General features: G+C 25.6%; 1 protein-coding gene across 5 annotated transcripts; it reads left to right on the top strand.

Moving 5' to 3' along the window:
- The first annotated feature begins 4251 nt into the window (after positions 1-4251).
- LOC145834490 (protein artemis-like) lies at positions 4252-16114 on the top strand. Of its 5 annotated transcripts, XM_082941929.1 has the most exons (9): positions 4333-4435; positions 4503-4587; positions 8395-8477; positions 10894-10985; positions 11892-12014; positions 12228-12427; positions 13006-13158; positions 13673-13804; positions 15548-16114. In XM_082941929.1, exons 2-9 carry the CDS (start codon positions 4504-4506, stop codon positions 15686-15688), a joined length of 1008 nt encoding a protein of 335 aa, XP_082798055.1. In that variant the 5' UTR covers positions 4333-4435; position 4503; the 3' UTR covers positions 15689-16114. The 5 variants fall into 5 exon arrangements, with proteins under 5 accessions (XP_082798054.1, XP_082798056.1, XP_082798057.1 ...); XM_082941928.1 differs by having other exon boundaries at positions 4252-4587; XM_082941932.1 differs by lacking the exon at positions 4333-4435 and having other exon boundaries at positions 4530-4587; positions 8405-8477.
- The last annotated feature ends 650 nt before the right edge of the window (positions 16115-16764 follow it).

Genomic DNA, 16764 nt, shown 5'->3' with positions numbered 1-16764 from the left:
GAGTCGAGCAGAGCTGAAAACTGGCTTATTTCTTCAGAAATTTTCTTAGAAAATCTCTCAGAAATACTTCCAAGGTAAGGAAGTTTTAAGACACTTCTTAGGGCCGATAATTTTAAGGCTGCTGAACTTGTTGCTGTTGTTATAATTTTCGAAACTAAATTACCTGGATAACCAAGGGAAAGGAAAGTATTTTGAAGTGTTTTCAACTCGTATTCAACATAGCAAGGAGAACAAAGTCTGGTAAAACGCTTCACCATACCCGTTAAAACTCCTAACTTCTGCTTGACTGGACCAAAAGATGCCCATGGAGCATATAATACCTCTGAATTTAATTTACAATGAATTTTAGTTAAAATTTCCCCATCGACTGATCGTTAGACAAAAACATCTTAAAAGTTTAATGAATTGTTGTATTCTTCTTCTTTTGTAAATTTAAGGTTTTTATGAAGATTATTTAGGTAATTTAGAAAACTGGAAATGTTTTGTTTATTTTCAAACACAACAAAAGTGTCATCTACGTATCGAAGAAGCACAAGAGGACTTTTACAGTTCAAAAACAACTCACTTTCTAAATAACCGGCAAAAATATTGGCTAAGATAGGACCCAAAGGTGAACCCATTGCAACCCCATTGGCATTGTGAATTAAATGAAATTGAAATGCTTCGGCCAGCTAAAGACTAAAATTTTCCACATCTGGACGGCAGACTAAAAAAATTTCCCACCCCTATATGAAAGGTTTATATTGGCTAAATTGCTGAAAACTCTAAATTTGGGAAAAATGCGCCAACAATTCTAACTGTGTTTCGACTAAGAATTTTATCAAACTGTCTAGTTTTTAGTAAATTTCATCAAATACTATTAAGGTTTGTTTGAGAATTTTTTTTTTTAGTTCTACCAGAAAAAAATAAGAATTGTTACTTTTTTGTTTAGTTTTCTTATTCATTTGTTTAGTACAAATTTTTATCATTTAGTGGAAAGTTGCAAGCCGGTTTTTACTTGTAAGAGGTGTTTTGTCAACCTTTTAACATAGTAGATTAAACAGAAAGTTAATAAACTTGTTTAATTTTCAAGATTGAACATGTACTTTTTTATTTTGTTTCTTAGTCTTTTGCAGCATAATTTATATTTATAAGGACATCAATACATGTAATTTTACAACGAATGTATTAAAGTTGTTCGTAAGAGTTGGTTCTAAAAAAGTATTACTTTTTGGTTATAAAAATGTCTCATCTGATACTAGCTTGTCAAACTTAGACCATTCTTAAACTTTGGACTTCTGTACACACATTTATTAGAAGTCATATAACTTTAAAAATTAAAGGAGACCTCTCTTATTTTCTTTTTAGGGCTAAAGTACATGCAGTAAAGGATCTACATAAAATATTTTTAGAAAATATTAACTAAAATACAATTTTTTAAGGTTTCCGAAAGTAAAATTATGAAGAATGATTACATTTTTTATGGGAAAAAAAAAGTTTAAAAAAAGTTGTAAACATTTTAGTTTTGAAAAAACTATTTTACTTTTTAATTTTTTTTAGACATATGCATTCAAGCTCTTAGTAATCTCGGTCTACTGAAAGCTTATGGTCTGATCCTCATGATCCAAACTGTATGTTTAAAACTTTATTTTAACTTGAGCCTACCTCATAGCATTTTAAAGTACAAGCTTTAGCTCTGATGACTTTTACTTTTACCGATGCTTCCTTTGATTTTTATCTTTTTTTTGTTGTATATATCTTTTGTTAAGTTAATTTATTTTAAGTTTAAATATTTCAAGCTAAAAGGGTTAAAAAAAATAAATATTTAAGTTTATTTAAAAAAAAACTTTATTTAATGCATAATATTAAAAATTCTATGTTAACTTTAAAAAAAAGTATTATTATCGAAACTAGTTGTTTAAATTAAACTTTTTACTCAATTTGGTTTTTGAATTTTAGATTAAGTACTTTGTTTCGGCCGGATATTACCTTTTTAGATTCGGATCCGGCTTATCTCAGTTTTTTTTGTTTATTTGTTTTAGTTGTGGTGATGAAAATCTGATAAGAAGCTCAACTGAATATAATTCTACATCCTGACAAAACCCTTTTTAGACAATAAGCACATGTCAAACCATTATGTTAAGAAAAGTATGAAAACATTAGTTTAATAGTTTTATATTATTTAATAAGTTATCTTTTCAAAAATGTTTATATATTTTTGAAGATAATAAAACATTTTTTTAAATGTTGAGTGATGGTCTTAAACAGATTTGAAAACTTTCTGAGTAAAACTTACAAGATTGGAATTTTTCGGTCGTACAAAAAAATTACAAAAAAACATATATAACACTCCATACTTACTAGGATTTAAATTTTCCAAATAAAAGGATGTTAATTCTTTTAGGTAATAATAAAACAACAAAAAAAGTTTATTAAAAGCTTTTCAGTTTTAGAATGGGAGTTGTTATATGTTGTCAAAACTGAGATATTGTTTGGATATAGTTACACTTAAAATAGTATATTGTGGTTTTTGTATCTGCACATCTAATGTTGTGTATCTGATTGGGGTGGTGCAGCGGACTGTTACTTAAAACGGATTGTTTGTATGCCAAAAAGAATAATCAGATATGTTTGTTTTTTACCTGCCCTGACCACAACAAACCCTCTATTTGAAAAAAAAATTGTGCACTAAAATTAAACAATGTTTATAAATTGCAAGTTTGTAAATTGATGCTTAATACTTAAATAGGGTTTGATGTAGAGCACAACGGATTTACACTTGCTAGTTTTGTTCATTCACACAACACAAGGTTTTGAAAGAATGTAAATTTTATAACTGAAAGACAATGGACAAAGAACAAGACTTGGCTTAAATTGCTTATGGTTTTTTGGTCCAAAGTTTTAGTCAAATATCCCAAAAAAATTAAAATGCTTTTAAAAAAAAGTTTTAATTATAATTATATAAACTTTATGTTAAATAACTACAATCAGTAGATCTAGAGTGCTTCTGTATGTTTGTTTTATTTGTATTTAATTTAATATATGCTATATGTATAGCAGATTGTGTGGATCTTTTTTATTTTATGATTGTCTGGCTAATGGAAAAGTGATTGTTATAACTTATTGAAATAAATTGAAACCTTTAAATACCATGAAACCTGCACTAGAAACCTAGAATTTAAAAATTTAGGTAAAAAACCAGAAAAAAGCTTGAATAGGAGTAATTTTTAAAAAACCTGGAAACTCATGGAATTTTAAACAATTTTTACAAACATAAAAATTAAATTTAGGTGAGATATCAAAAATCTATCATATATTTTTTTTTTGTATTATTAATAATTTCTACTTATTATAAACTAATTTTAAAGTAGAGTTGTTTCAACAGCTTTTTAATATTTTTTGTACTAATTGAGACAATTTTTTTACCTTAAAATTAATTTTATACTAGTTAATTAAAAAAAACTTATACGTTTAAAAACCTGGAAGAACCTGTAATTTTTTTCAACCTATGGTAACTCTGCCTGTTGAGTAGGTTGTATTTAAAAGCGTATCAAAAGGATCATTAGTGTATCTAGAGTTTTGATCGGTGTTCTTTTGCTTTCAAACAACCTCTTTATGTATTAGTAGTACTAAAAATAAAATTTTTTTTTAGAGAATACAGCTTCATTACAATTGAAAGCTAAAGGTATAAATATAGATAGACTAAAAAATTAATTTTAAAGCAAAATAAAAAGTAAGAGAATTAAATTCAATTAGATCTATAATGAATTCAGTTTGTGGTTTTGGTTCCATAAATTTAGTTTACCAACAAAATTAAAAAAATAACTTTGTTCAAACCTTTAAGACAAATGCAATAAAGCTTTTAATTTGTTTTTTAACATTGTGAAAAAAATAAATAAATAACAATAGACAATTTAACTAAAATACAACTAGAAACATAGGCTTTTTTTTATTAATTACTCTTATAAAAAAGTATCAAGTTGTTTGTATGGTTTGGTCTTGGGATTTTTCTAGCAGCTAATATAATGAAAATTAGAACTAGAATAATATTTATCCTTACTTCAGTAAGTATTTCATTACAACCTAATAATTAAGTAGTAAATTAAAGTATTGGTAAAAATTTTTTTTGATATAACCAGTACATAAAACAAATATTTTTCAAGTATTGTTAAATGCAACTGAAAAAAGTGTTTTATTAATTACTAAAACTATCAACTATCAAAAACTGTTTTCTACCACGCTTAACTACACCTTCTTAAATGCAGACTTAATAAGCATTACACACAAGTGATATATTACTTAGTTATTGATACATATATGGCCTAAAGAAAGAAAATGAGTGTATTTAGTGGAAAAATGCATTGTTATAGCTTCATTTCGATAGATCAATTTGAAGCAGAAAATATTTTGAGTAAATTGTTCTTTCTTTCCCATTGTCACCAGGATCACATGAAAGGTCTACAAAGTGATAATTTTAAGAAATTAGTTGATGATAATACAAACATTAAAATTTATATGTCTAGGATGTCTTCAAGAATACTGTTGTTAGATGATAATTACCAGTTTTTAAATGATCATTTAGTTGGACTAGAAGTTGGAAAAAATTACGTTAGTTTTAGTTGTTTTGTTATACTTCAGCTATTAAAGCTAATTTTTTGAAATTGTAAGACTTTTGTTTTCCAGTTTTTACTAAAGCTATTATCACCAATGTGTAATTATATTTTTGTGTTGTTTTTATCGATTAGTAAACATTGCTTTTTATTAACAAATAAAATTCTTCTTTATTAATTTGTGAAACGAAACTTTAATAATGTTTTTCAAACAAATTTTGTATACATAGATTAAAATTTAATTACTCAAAGTTTATTATATTATAAGACTTTTATCAATTGATTTATGTTTTACTTTTAAAGTATTTTGTCTAAAACCAACAAGGTCAACTTGTAATGACTTTGCAGATTACTAATAGATTATACCAGTTGGTGTTTTTTATTAATCATAAAATGCAAAAGGTATCAAAATAGAAAAACTATTGAATTTTGAAATTTAAGTTGTATATATAGTTTATTTAAGGAGTTGCTCATTATTTATACAGTTGCTCCATTCCAATTTTGACTTAGTCTACGTGTTGCCCCTGATACAAGCTATTTAACACATTTAAAACTCTACTTAAAATTTCCAAAATATCGTTTTTAAAGCATTTGAATAACTTAAAATAACCTGGAATTTCAAACAAAAATTGTTAAAAAACTTTAAAAACCTGGAATTTTGAACTAATTTTACAAGTAAAGTAACAAAGTTTTAATTAGGTAGAAAAAGTCTGTCATATAGGTTTGAATATGTTGTATCATTTAAAAAAGTTTCATTAAAAAACTTATCTAAATTAAGTTTAAAATATCTTATTAATGTTATCTATTCAAGACAATGTTTTTACCTAAAGTTAATTTTTTTACTAAATACGGACTAAAAGACTTTTTTAACCTGGAAGAAATTAACAAAAAAAAATTGGCAACCCTTTCCTTAGTCCTCTCGAGTGAGCTAAGTAATTTTTCTTTCTTTTATTCAATTATTACCAAAGAAAAAGTGCAAATGATGCGATCACCAATTAGCTTTTTCCACACATCAATTCTTAAATTTATGCTCTCTAGGTTGCACCTGTGCAAACCTCTTTTTGTAAGATAGTGCTATCTTAAGTTTGTGTATATAGTGGTGAGATTAGTACATCTCAACAATTCTTTGTTGCTGATTTTTTTTGTAATAGAATACAACAAAGGCATTGTTAGTTGAAGATGTTGTTTTTTTTAATCTGGACAGTTGGTAGAGTCCAAGTCTAACTATCATACAGCAGATTACTGCTTTTGTCCAAGAACAACTCGCAGCTAGCTGTGTACGGTAAGGTCTTTTTTAAACAGGCAAAGTTTAATTTAAAAACTCAATTTTTCAAACAACTTAAAATGACTAAAAAACAGTCCCTTTGCAATATATTTTAACACATGATACAACAAAAATAAGTTTTCTATTCTTATAAGCATATGTATGTTTAAGGGATTTCTGTGAAGTTTTAAAATAATGGTAGGTGTCAAATATGCACAAAGGGACACTTTTGCACAGTTGATTTTTTATTTATCTTTTTTAATTAAATTTATGTTTTTGTTTATTTTAGGTTTTTTCTTTTTATTTACTTTGTTTTTACTATCACTGTTACCCCTTACCCTTGATTGGTTATTTTGATTTATTTATGTTTGTTACTTTTTTTTTATGTTGTTTTATTTTTCTTATATCTTGTTTTTTTTTTTACTTAAAAAATGACCCTTTTTGCAAAAGTGACCCTTTGTGCATATTTCACCTTACATCCATATTTGACCTGTCCCTTAAAAATAAAGTTTATTTTTGTCTGATGACATTTGATCACTTCGTTTTCATTGCCTATTTTTATCTTTCTTTCCAAGTTTACATGTTTAGTTCCAAGCACTTCCAAAAAATTTTAATAGTTAAGATTAGTTATTATAGTGTTTTTTTTTTTCTTTAGCTTTTTCTTAGTGTACTGGTATATTTAAGTTTTTGTTTAGAACAATCAAATGAATTAAGGGCATAGGGAGATCCAACATTTTGTTTTACAAAAATTAACAATGGCTCTTATTTCAAGGCTTAGAGTATTTACTATATGATACTTTGTGTACACAAAAAATAATTAGTTTTTGACATATAGTAAGTTTTGTTAAAAAAATCCGGTACAACCATATGGAATCCAAAAGTTTCAAGACCAATTTTCTTGGAATTAAAAAAAATTTACTAACAATCTATCTCATCCTTTATTTCTAAAGCAATTTAATTAAAATTTTTAGAAAATGTATTTTTTAAAGTTATAAAGAACTTAAGGGAAGCGGATTTTTGAAAAAAAAAAGCCATAAAAAAATTTATGATCAAAAAAAAAAAAAAAAACATTTTTTCGATTTAGTTTCTAGAATGTTTTTTTTACAAACATCAAAAAAACTGTTTCGTACAAGTTGTTCAAATATAATCAAAGATAACTCTGATTTATTTTTTTGTTCAAAAACTGAAGGAGGAAATAGACTTTTAATCCAATAGTTTATTTTTGCCCTTTTAGTTTCCACCTCCTATAAATAACTTATTGAATGCTCTAACTTTTATTTCATATATCTCAAAAGTTACTTTAAATTTTAGCAAGCGATAAAAAGTAACAAGTATTTTATGTAACTATTATAAAAATTAGAATAATTTTTTAGAAAAATTGGTTTAACCCCCTCCCTATGCCCTTAAATGTTGTTAATATACTCACCTTATTTATACAAACAGTATAAAAAGTGTTTTTTAGCAATATTGGCTTTAAGAATCATCAACTTAATTGAAATATTTTGTCTATGTAAACTCTATTAACTTTTAAACGATTACAATGCAAGGGCTTAATTTAATTTTGGGTGCTTTCCATTCTTATAAAGTCATAATTGTACCAAAATACAGTAAAGAAATGTACAAAATGTTTTTTGACACTAAAGCTTTCCAAAAATCTTCAAACAAAGATCTGCCTATAACTATAAAAACGTTGTTGTATTTTTTTTTTGGTATCTTGTGTTGAAATGTACAGCTAAGGGGTCGTTTTTTTGTTTTGGCATCATAAAATTGTCTTTAAATCATCTTAAATTTTTCACAAGCTGTTTTGGCTATATTTGCCAACTTTAAAGTTTTTTAAGCTGAAAAATAAAAGGTGGCTTTTTTATAAGCAACGAAGTGTGCACATTGAAAGTATGGCACGCCCCAAACTCTTTTAGACAATCCAGCAGAAGTGCCTGAAGTTTTACCAATTCTACAATTAATCTCAGTATCTATTGATGTGCTAAACAAAATACTTGATCTACAACGTAAAGAGCTTTTCATATTTTTAATGAACTTATCAACCTTGCTGCTTATTGAATTATCTATTTTCTGGCTTGAGACTTTTTTATAATCCTGATATTGAGGCTAAACTCTGAGTATGCTAAGGAAAACTGAGACAGTAGTGTTTGCAGATCTTCAGCAGATGATATCATACAAGTGCATCATCAACAGCAAAGAATAGATCTTGTATGATCAACTTTAAAATGGCTTGCTTTGCCTTCAGACATGGATTGAACATAAGTCAAGTCTTGTAGGAAAGCTTGACATTCATAATTGATAATTAGAAAGCATACTTTTAAAGAAAAGAAGTTATAACCTAAAAACATTTGGTTTAGGAACACAACCTTGCTTCACTCCACTTATGATTATAAAACAGGCAGAAACATTGCCACCATACACTAATATACCAGACTTAAATTGTAAATTAGAATGATAGATAAACATTGTGAAGTTATCAATTTCTGCTTTTTATTTTTTTGATTAATAACTATATTAAAATTATTAATCTTAAATTTAAAGCCTATCACAGTAAAGCTGCCAGACAAACAATCAACAATTCAAGTTATGCTACTTTCAGCTGGACATTGTCCTGGATCTGTAATGTTAGTTAAAATATTTTTTACTAATAATTATAGTTCAGGCTTGCCACACTTTAAGGCTAGTTTATTTTTGATAAACCTAAGCTCGTTTAAGTTCATTTAGATTTCAAAGTTTTAGACCAAAAGCAAAGAAAAATATTTGTTTTTTTTTAACATAATTTATGAAAAAACTTTTTTCGACATACATTCATTTTTGTTTTATAAAAATTACACTAATAATTATAAAATAAATTGCTCAAAAATTATAGGAGAAGATAGATTTATTTAAATTGTATTTTTAATTTCTGCCTTCTGTAATTAATCTATCAAAGTCTAAAAAATTAGTCACTTATATCCCTAAATTTAATTTTAATTGTAAGTAATGGTAAAAGGCAAATAGAAGATTAGTTATTAAAGTAAAACTAGGGTTTTTTAAGTATTTAAAATAGTAATTTTTAAAATTTTGTAAGTAGAGAGTTTTAAATGCAAGTAGGTGTTCATGTACTTTTTCACTGTCCAAATTGGGAAGAATGGTGCTGAACATAGAAGTAAACTGCCAGGAGTTAACCAAGTTCAATTATATTTCTGTAATGCTTTATGAGTAAGTCACAAACTGCAATAGCTAAAATCTTATGAGCTTTACACACTTTCAAGCCCAATTACTCAGACAATTTGTGTGACAAAGTGAAAGAGCTTAACAAAAAGATGTATCCTGAAACTGCAATAGCACAGTCATGCCACATCGCCCAAACCTAATTTTAATTCATGACAAATTTTGGCCTTAGATCATATTTCCAAAACACCTTGCAAAAATCGAAGCAATTAGCAAATCGAGGTGGTACAGGTTATCTTTTGATGAAAGCTTTAATGCTACTTATAATAAAGCCTAAATGGATATTGTGGTTCGGTTATTGTGTAGTAATCGAGTGGTTTCATAGTATTAACTTCAAAATTTTTGGGTCATACTAAGGCTGAGGACCCTAAAGAAAGCCGTAGATGAATCCAAACTGGTCCAGATAAGTATGAACAGACCCCATTTATTTATTTTTTATGTAAAAAAATAAGCGAACAGAGGAAAGGAGAGGACCTGAGTGAGTTTATACACATTGGTAACTGCAGTCTCCACATTGCTCACAGATCTTTTGAGCTTGGCGCTGACGCTACCAAATAGAAGCTCAATGAAATTTAAAAAAGTTTCCGTTATTTAAAAAAAAACTGGAGAACGAAGATTGAACTATAACTCTATATATGTATACAACTGGTAGCAAAAGTTTGCAGTATTTCTTTTGTAAATTCGTTGGCTTGACAATAAGTTAGTGGCTAATTGGGTTATAAAAATTTGTGCATACACTTATAAAAGTTTGGAATTTAGATCTAAAGAGCAAGTGTCCAACAGCAGATGGTACTGAATAGTATTGGATGCTGCAGGTAATAACCTTGTTCTGGTTAAGATGTATTTTTGTTCAAATGATGCAAATAAGTTATATGATTGAGTACAGCAAAAGAACGGTTATTTAAACCTGTATAAAAATCAGATCAAAAACTTAACATAGTTTCAAGTCTTTGTTTATGTATTTTTGTATCGGTTTAAATTAAGAATTTGATTTCGAAAATCAGGAATTTTTTTCATTTCGATCTGTGGCAACCCTGGTTGTGTACCTTTAAAGAAAAATAAACTTTTTAATTACTAGTAAACTTGAGCAGTTACTAAAGTTATAAAACTATTAGCTTTATTGGTAAATATATTTTTTAAATTAATTTGAACAAGTATACTTTTAAAAATACTTTTCAAAGTGGTTTTTGAGAAATAAGTGTTCAAAGTTGGAGAATTTGACAGGTTCCTTATGGAAGGTGCAAACTAAGAATGTTTTTTTTAAATGTTATCTCTTCCTACAGTTCTTGAACAGCTGTTTTTAAACGACTTCAGTATACTTTTTATAAAAAAAAAGTGTTTTATTTTATCGAACTATAATTTTTTTAGTTTTGTACTTAATTTCTTTTTTTTTTTCTTTAAAAAATTGTTTTTAGACAGAACTTTTAAATAATATAGTGTTATTTTGTTTTTAAATAAAAATGAATTATTCTAATTTTTCTTCTAGTGGTTGTTTTGAAAGGTTTTTATAAAATTATTTACAGCATATGTATAACAAAACAAATATATTCTTTAGATCATTAGCCCTACATAGTTCTATAGAAAAATACTCTAATTACGATACTATTATATTTTTAATAGAATAAAGTGTATTTAATTTAATTAAGAACGAACAAAAAAGTAGAGTTTAAATTAAATGTATGTAGTGTAACTAGTTAGTATTAGGTTTAGTTTGTTACAACTTTTCCTATACACAGTATAAAAATAAATCTATGCTCACTGTAGTACAATTTTATTATAGTATGTTTTAGGCATAGTTTTCTTAACATATTTGTATAAAATCCACAGGTTTCTCTTTAGTGGAGATGAAGGTACTTGTTTATACACTGGAGATTTTAGACTTCCCCTAAATAGCTGTAATAGATTTGAAGACTTAAAAAGTTAGTTGCTGTATTTTTCTTAAATATAATTCATTTATTTGCTTTCACTTGTATAAACTAGGTTTTCCAAGCATTTACAAAAAATTTTCTTATAAGCTTTTTTTTTTCAATAGTTTAAAAATTTATCTAATTCAAAAACTAGTTTTAAACATTTTTTTATTATATTCATAGTGAAAGTTATAAACAGCAAGAGTTGTAATAAACAGTTGTATACAGAAAGTACAAACAAAATATTTTAGTTTATTTTGTGAAGTTTGGAATAAAATAAAATATTCAAATTTTTTTATCAATACTATTTTTTTTCTGATTGTATAACCATTAGATGTTCATATATACTTAGTAATTTAGGCTACTATTTATAATTATACAGGAACAGATTAAATACCATTTTATAAATACTAGATGCTACTTAAGGCTACTTTTTATGAAGTAGGCATAGCAAATGAGGATGAAAACTCTACAATAAAAGAACCACAAAATAATATTATAAAAAATATGTTTTAATTTTCAAAATTAATTATAATTCAGTTTTATAAGAATTAGAAACTAAACAAATTAATTAAGTTCAAGTGAAAATGTTTAAAAAATTGATAACCTAAAATAAAAATCCACTTTTTGAACTAAAATAAAAATCACTTATAAGAAGTAAAAATGTTTGATTAAAAATTTATGTTAGTAAACAAAAATAATTATAACATAAAAGACTAAAAAGGAACATAATAATATTAGAAATGAAATATTCTGTGAAGCTGCTATTCCATTACAGTACTATTAAATTTCCGCTAAGTGAATAAATGTTTTTAGCCCTTTGTTTTTGTATTTCGTCCACAGATTCTAGTACTAAAAAAACTTATTTACTTATTTATCTACTTATAAAATGTACTGAATCCACAATGATTTTTTTAGGTATAGATATTGATCATATGTACATTGACACAACGTTTTGTTCAAAAAATAGTCATCATTTACCTTCTAGACAAGACAGTGTGAATATTGTCGTTAAAGAAATAAGAAATTGGTTTGATCTCAGTGAGTTTTTTACTTTTTAATATTTTGATGTTAATTCAATTATACAGAGCTCAATTACTAAGTTGAATGGAGAGCATTTAAAAAATAAATTGTTTGTTGTAGAAGACAGTTTATGTAAAACTGTTTGTATAAAATAGAGTTTTGTTTGGTATTTAAAAGGAAAATTATTAAATTTTCTTTATAAAAACTTTTATTTAAAATACGAAACTTAAGGTCCAATGAATCGTGTACAACTTGTAGTGTCTGCTAAGTATGGCTACGAATTTGTCTTTCAAAAGTTATATGATGAGTTTGGTATAAAAATGTCAACATTTCATAAAAAAAACTATGTGTGCATACCACCAATTTATAATATACTCACTGAAGAAGTTTCTAAAATATCAATTGAGTATAAATGGATCCTCAAACAAAAAGTACTGTTTTCAACATGAAGATTATTTTAATAAAAACTTTAAGTATGACTTTACAAGTTTCTTAATAATATTATCATTTTTCGTTACAAATTTATTCGAAAAGTAAAGTGATTATTCAAAAAACTGTCTACATTAATCTCCGCTTAAGTTTGCACTTTAAACACAGCCTAAAACACAAACTCAAAAAAATTGTGGTCTCTAATTTGAATTTTCTGCATCTATTACATTTTTAAATGCAAGCCAATTTATTTTATCGAAAACCAAACTCTATGTTTATCTTATTATTTCAACTTAAAATTTGTAAAAGTCTTAAACTCATAAACTGAGCGTTCACTGTTTTTGTACTCGTTTTTTATCGGCAATATGTACTATTAAATTTGATATTGAAAGAAAAAAATATTTACAGGTAAATTTTTTTTGAACTTTTAAGTTTATAAAAGTATTTATTTTGAACACAAACTTTTCGGCTCAAAATTATGCATTTAAGTGCAAACTCTAGCAAAATATTAATGTACAGTTTAGTTAACACACAGGGTTTTTTATATATTTACTGTTTACTTGATTTATATTCACAACAGAAGACAAAAAATGAACAAAAAGATTTAAATGTGAGACAAATTATCTTAAGCACTTTATTCTTCACTGACAACTGCCTTCCAAAAGACATACTGTGGAAAAGCTCACATCTTGAGTATAGAGTTCTTTTTTCTCATCATTCTTCAATGAGTGAGGTTTTAGTTGTATCTATTTTTAGTTTTTACTTTTGTGTAATGGTAAGAAACAAATAAAAGGCACATACAGTTTTTTTTTTTTTAACTCATAAAAGTTTATAAAAGTTAATGTTATTTTTTGACATTTGTCTAATGACTGTTTTGTTTTTACTACTTGCTAGGCCATAAATATAATACTTATTAAACTTTTTCAATAGTTTTAGTTAAACATTTTATAAACCCTACTTGTTTTAATATTTTGTTTCGCTAGAAATTTTTGCTGTTTTTTAAGTAATAAGAAGTTTGCATAATACATAGATCGTCCTAATAAAGTAAAGCTATTGTATGCAGATGTGTTAAAGCAAATAAGAATTGATAAAACATATTTTGATACAATATATTCACAAACTTTAGCAGAAATGAGCTAAATTACGATTAAAATTTAATCTTAAGTTATTTAACATTTTGTACAAGTAATTGTCTGATATAATTGTTTTACAATTTAAAACATAACTAATTGCATTTTTTGTATTAGACGATTGAATTCGTAAAAGGTTTAAAACCGAAAAGAATTTATGCAAATGTAAAGCCAAACACAAATGAATCTTTAGAGGAAGTTGAGTTTAATCTGAGAAAAAAGTGCAATATAATTCAACCAAGCTTAAAAGTCAGTTTACTATCACTTTTTTTTAAACCATTTACATGGTTGTAAAAAATCCTGGAAACCTAGAAATTGACAATTTAGGCTAAAAATAACTAGAAAAACCTGGAATTTGAGAAAACTTGAAAAACCTGGAGTTTCAAATCAAAATCATTTAAAACCACCTGGAAAAAATGGAATTTTAAACAATTTTACTTAAGTAACAAAATTTCGATAAGATATGAAAAATCTATCTTGAAATCAAAAAAAATGTTGTATCATTAAAAAATACATTTCATAAAAAAACACGTTTAAAGTAGCTTTACAGTAACCTTCCAAAGTAGTTATGTTATTTAAGGTATTTTTTTAACTTGAATTTAATTTGTACTAAAAAGAGACCAACTAATTTTAAAACCCTGGAAGAAATTTACAAAAAATATATAAGGCACTTTTTTGCACACATATAACAATTTTTTAAAGTTTTATTTTAGAAAAAAAATCCCAACTAGCCTGACTATTGCAAAAATATCGAACAAACCTTATGCAGCCTGATATTTTTTTTAACTACCTTAAGAATGTGGCAATCTTGTCATTGGCTGGCTTACTCTTAGTTATCAGCATTTAAAATACATGAAATTAAATTCACTTTTAGTTTTAGCTGATAGTGAAGTAATTAAAACATTAATATAGTGAGAAACTTGTTTTACATTTTTCAATCTCAAATAATTAATAATTTAGTTGACTAAATCATCTTTAAAAAATACTTCAATGGTTCTCAAGTGTTAAGTACAGCTTTTTACATCAAAATTGTTTTTTTATAACATGCATTGAAAACTAAAAGAAAAAAATTCAATGACGGTTTTTTTCAAACTTAAGCTTTTTTATAACTTTATAATACACCAATGAAACTACAAATGTTTTAATAGTTAAATGAATGCCGCTAGCTTACTTTAATTTTATTCCTGTTATTATTTTTAACAATAATTTCATGTGTTTTTCTTATATTTCTGTACACCGTAAATGTCGAACTTAAAAGTATTTTTTGTAGTTTTAAATAATGATTTTATATTTTTTAATATAAAACTAAAGTTTTTTAATTAATATTTTGCGTTACATTTAGATATAATTAGCTGTATCCCCAAAAGAAAGCTAATATGATTACGAATACAAAAGCCAAATAGTTTATTTTAAACTCCTCTTTTTTAACTTTGTTTTTTAGTTTGCTTTCATCTGTTTTGTTACAATGACCTAAAATAGTGTTTCTAGTTTGACCGTTTTATAGTTGAATATTAAATTCTGAATTTTTTGAAAATTTGACAGGTGTATAAAATGCTCTTTTTTTTTAATAAAACAATATATGATATATTGATTCGAAAAAATTTACAAGGTTAAGATACTTTTTCAGTAGTTACCGAAACTAAAAGTACAAGCCTTGAAACTTCTTAGTAAAAATTGTTTGATTGTTATATTAATTTAACCTAAAGTTTACAGAAAACATGTGCATAAATAGCTGTAATTGCTCTTAACTTAATATAGTCACTTAAACATTTAAATAGTGTTTTACCTTTTTGGTTAAAATGTTTTCAGGGTTTAGGTATTTTGTGTTTAAAATAAACCAGAACATCTATTGACTTTATGATTATAAATAGAACTTATTATTGATAATCAAAGCTTTAAACTCTGCATTTTTTTAAATCCTTTAAATTCTTATTTTTTTGAAAGATTTGTTTTAAATATATTGCTTTTTTTAAGTAAAAAAATTTTCTGCAGAGAAGTTTACCACATTTAAACAACTGCCAAAATTTAAAAATGGAAAAACAAAGTTATTGTAAAAAGCCCAAAAAGAATGTTGATTCTAATGTGTATAGATTTTGTAAGAGTAAGGCTTCAAGTTCAGATGATAGCTGTTAGAAGGTAAAAAGAAAACTTTAAAAGTATTTGTTTTAGATTAACTATTTCTCAGAAATGTTTTTTAGGAAACTAGCTATATATTTTATTGACTTAATTTCTTAAATAACCTGTAAGCAATGTTTTTGTGCATTTATAACAAATTATGTATTTTTCTGTAAAAGTATCGACTTTTTTTTTTTGGTTTCTTTCTTCATAATTTGTTTATTATAATATAACTGATGCCTTTTGATACTTATGTGACCAATTTAGTATAAGGTTCTTTATTTCAGCAAGTAAAGAATTTTACTAGTTTTAACAGGTTAAAAAAACTTTATCGATATTGTCATGTATTTTTTATTTAATTATTAAGTATGAGTCATATTTTATAGCTTTTGTATTACTTAGATACGTTTTTAAACAAGTATGTACTAAATATTCTTTTATAACTTTTTCTAAAATGTTCAGCAAAAGACTTAAACTTCTTCTAGTTTCGTTATATAAAAAATACATTTACTTACAGCTAAAAATAATAAAAGCTCATTTATTTAGTATAAATATGGTAAATTTGATAAAAATACATACAATCTTTGACATTTTTTACTCTAATTAATTATGAAATACTTAAAAAATACAATGCAACAACGCTTACAAGTGTCTTTATCATTGCTTTTCAGTTTAAAGTTTGTAATTATTGTACTATTCCTGTAAGTTTTACTTTCTTAATATAAAGTGATTTTTAAGATCATACAATGTATTGTTTTCACAACCCATTAAAAGCTTACTTTTTTTTTTATTAATTTCATAAACCTTTAATAGATATTTTTACCAGAAATTTGTAAATTTTCAGTCTATCGTAAAAGATCTTAGTAAAAGTTTTTGCAGATTTTAAAACATCATGTGTTAAAATAAATGCTTAGTCTACTTAAAAACACACCTGACGTGAGATTTTTCTTTGTAATAAAAATTATCTGCAAAAACTAATAAAAATTACGTTTTTAACAACATAACTTGATGCAAATGGTATATAAATAGTTTTTTGTTACTATTTAGGCGTTTTTGTTTCAGTGGTGTAAAATTGTATTTAATTGTTTTTTTTT

This window comes from Thalia democratica, chromosome 4, assembly GCF_965202585.1.
Source record: "Thalia democratica chromosome 4, ktThaDemo2.hap1.1, whole genome shotgun sequence".
Lineage (NCBI taxonomy): Eukaryota > Metazoa > Chordata > Thaliacea > Salpida > Salpidae > Thalia > Thalia democratica.
This window is presented reverse-complemented; position numbering and strand designations above follow the sequence as displayed.

Coding starts and splice junctions, on each gene's coding strand:
- LOC145834490 (XM_082941928.1), top strand. CDS start 4,315: ATGAGTGTATTTAGTGGAAAAATGCATTGTTATAGCTTCATTTCGATA. Junction 8,478..10,893: donor CATTGTCCTGGATCTGTAAT/GTTAGTTAAAAT, acceptor TAAAATCCACAG/GTTTCTCTTTAGTGGAGATG. Junction 13,805..15,547: donor TAATTCAACCAAGCTTAAAA/GTCAGTTTACTA, acceptor AATTTTCTGCAG/AGAAGTTTACCACATTTAAA.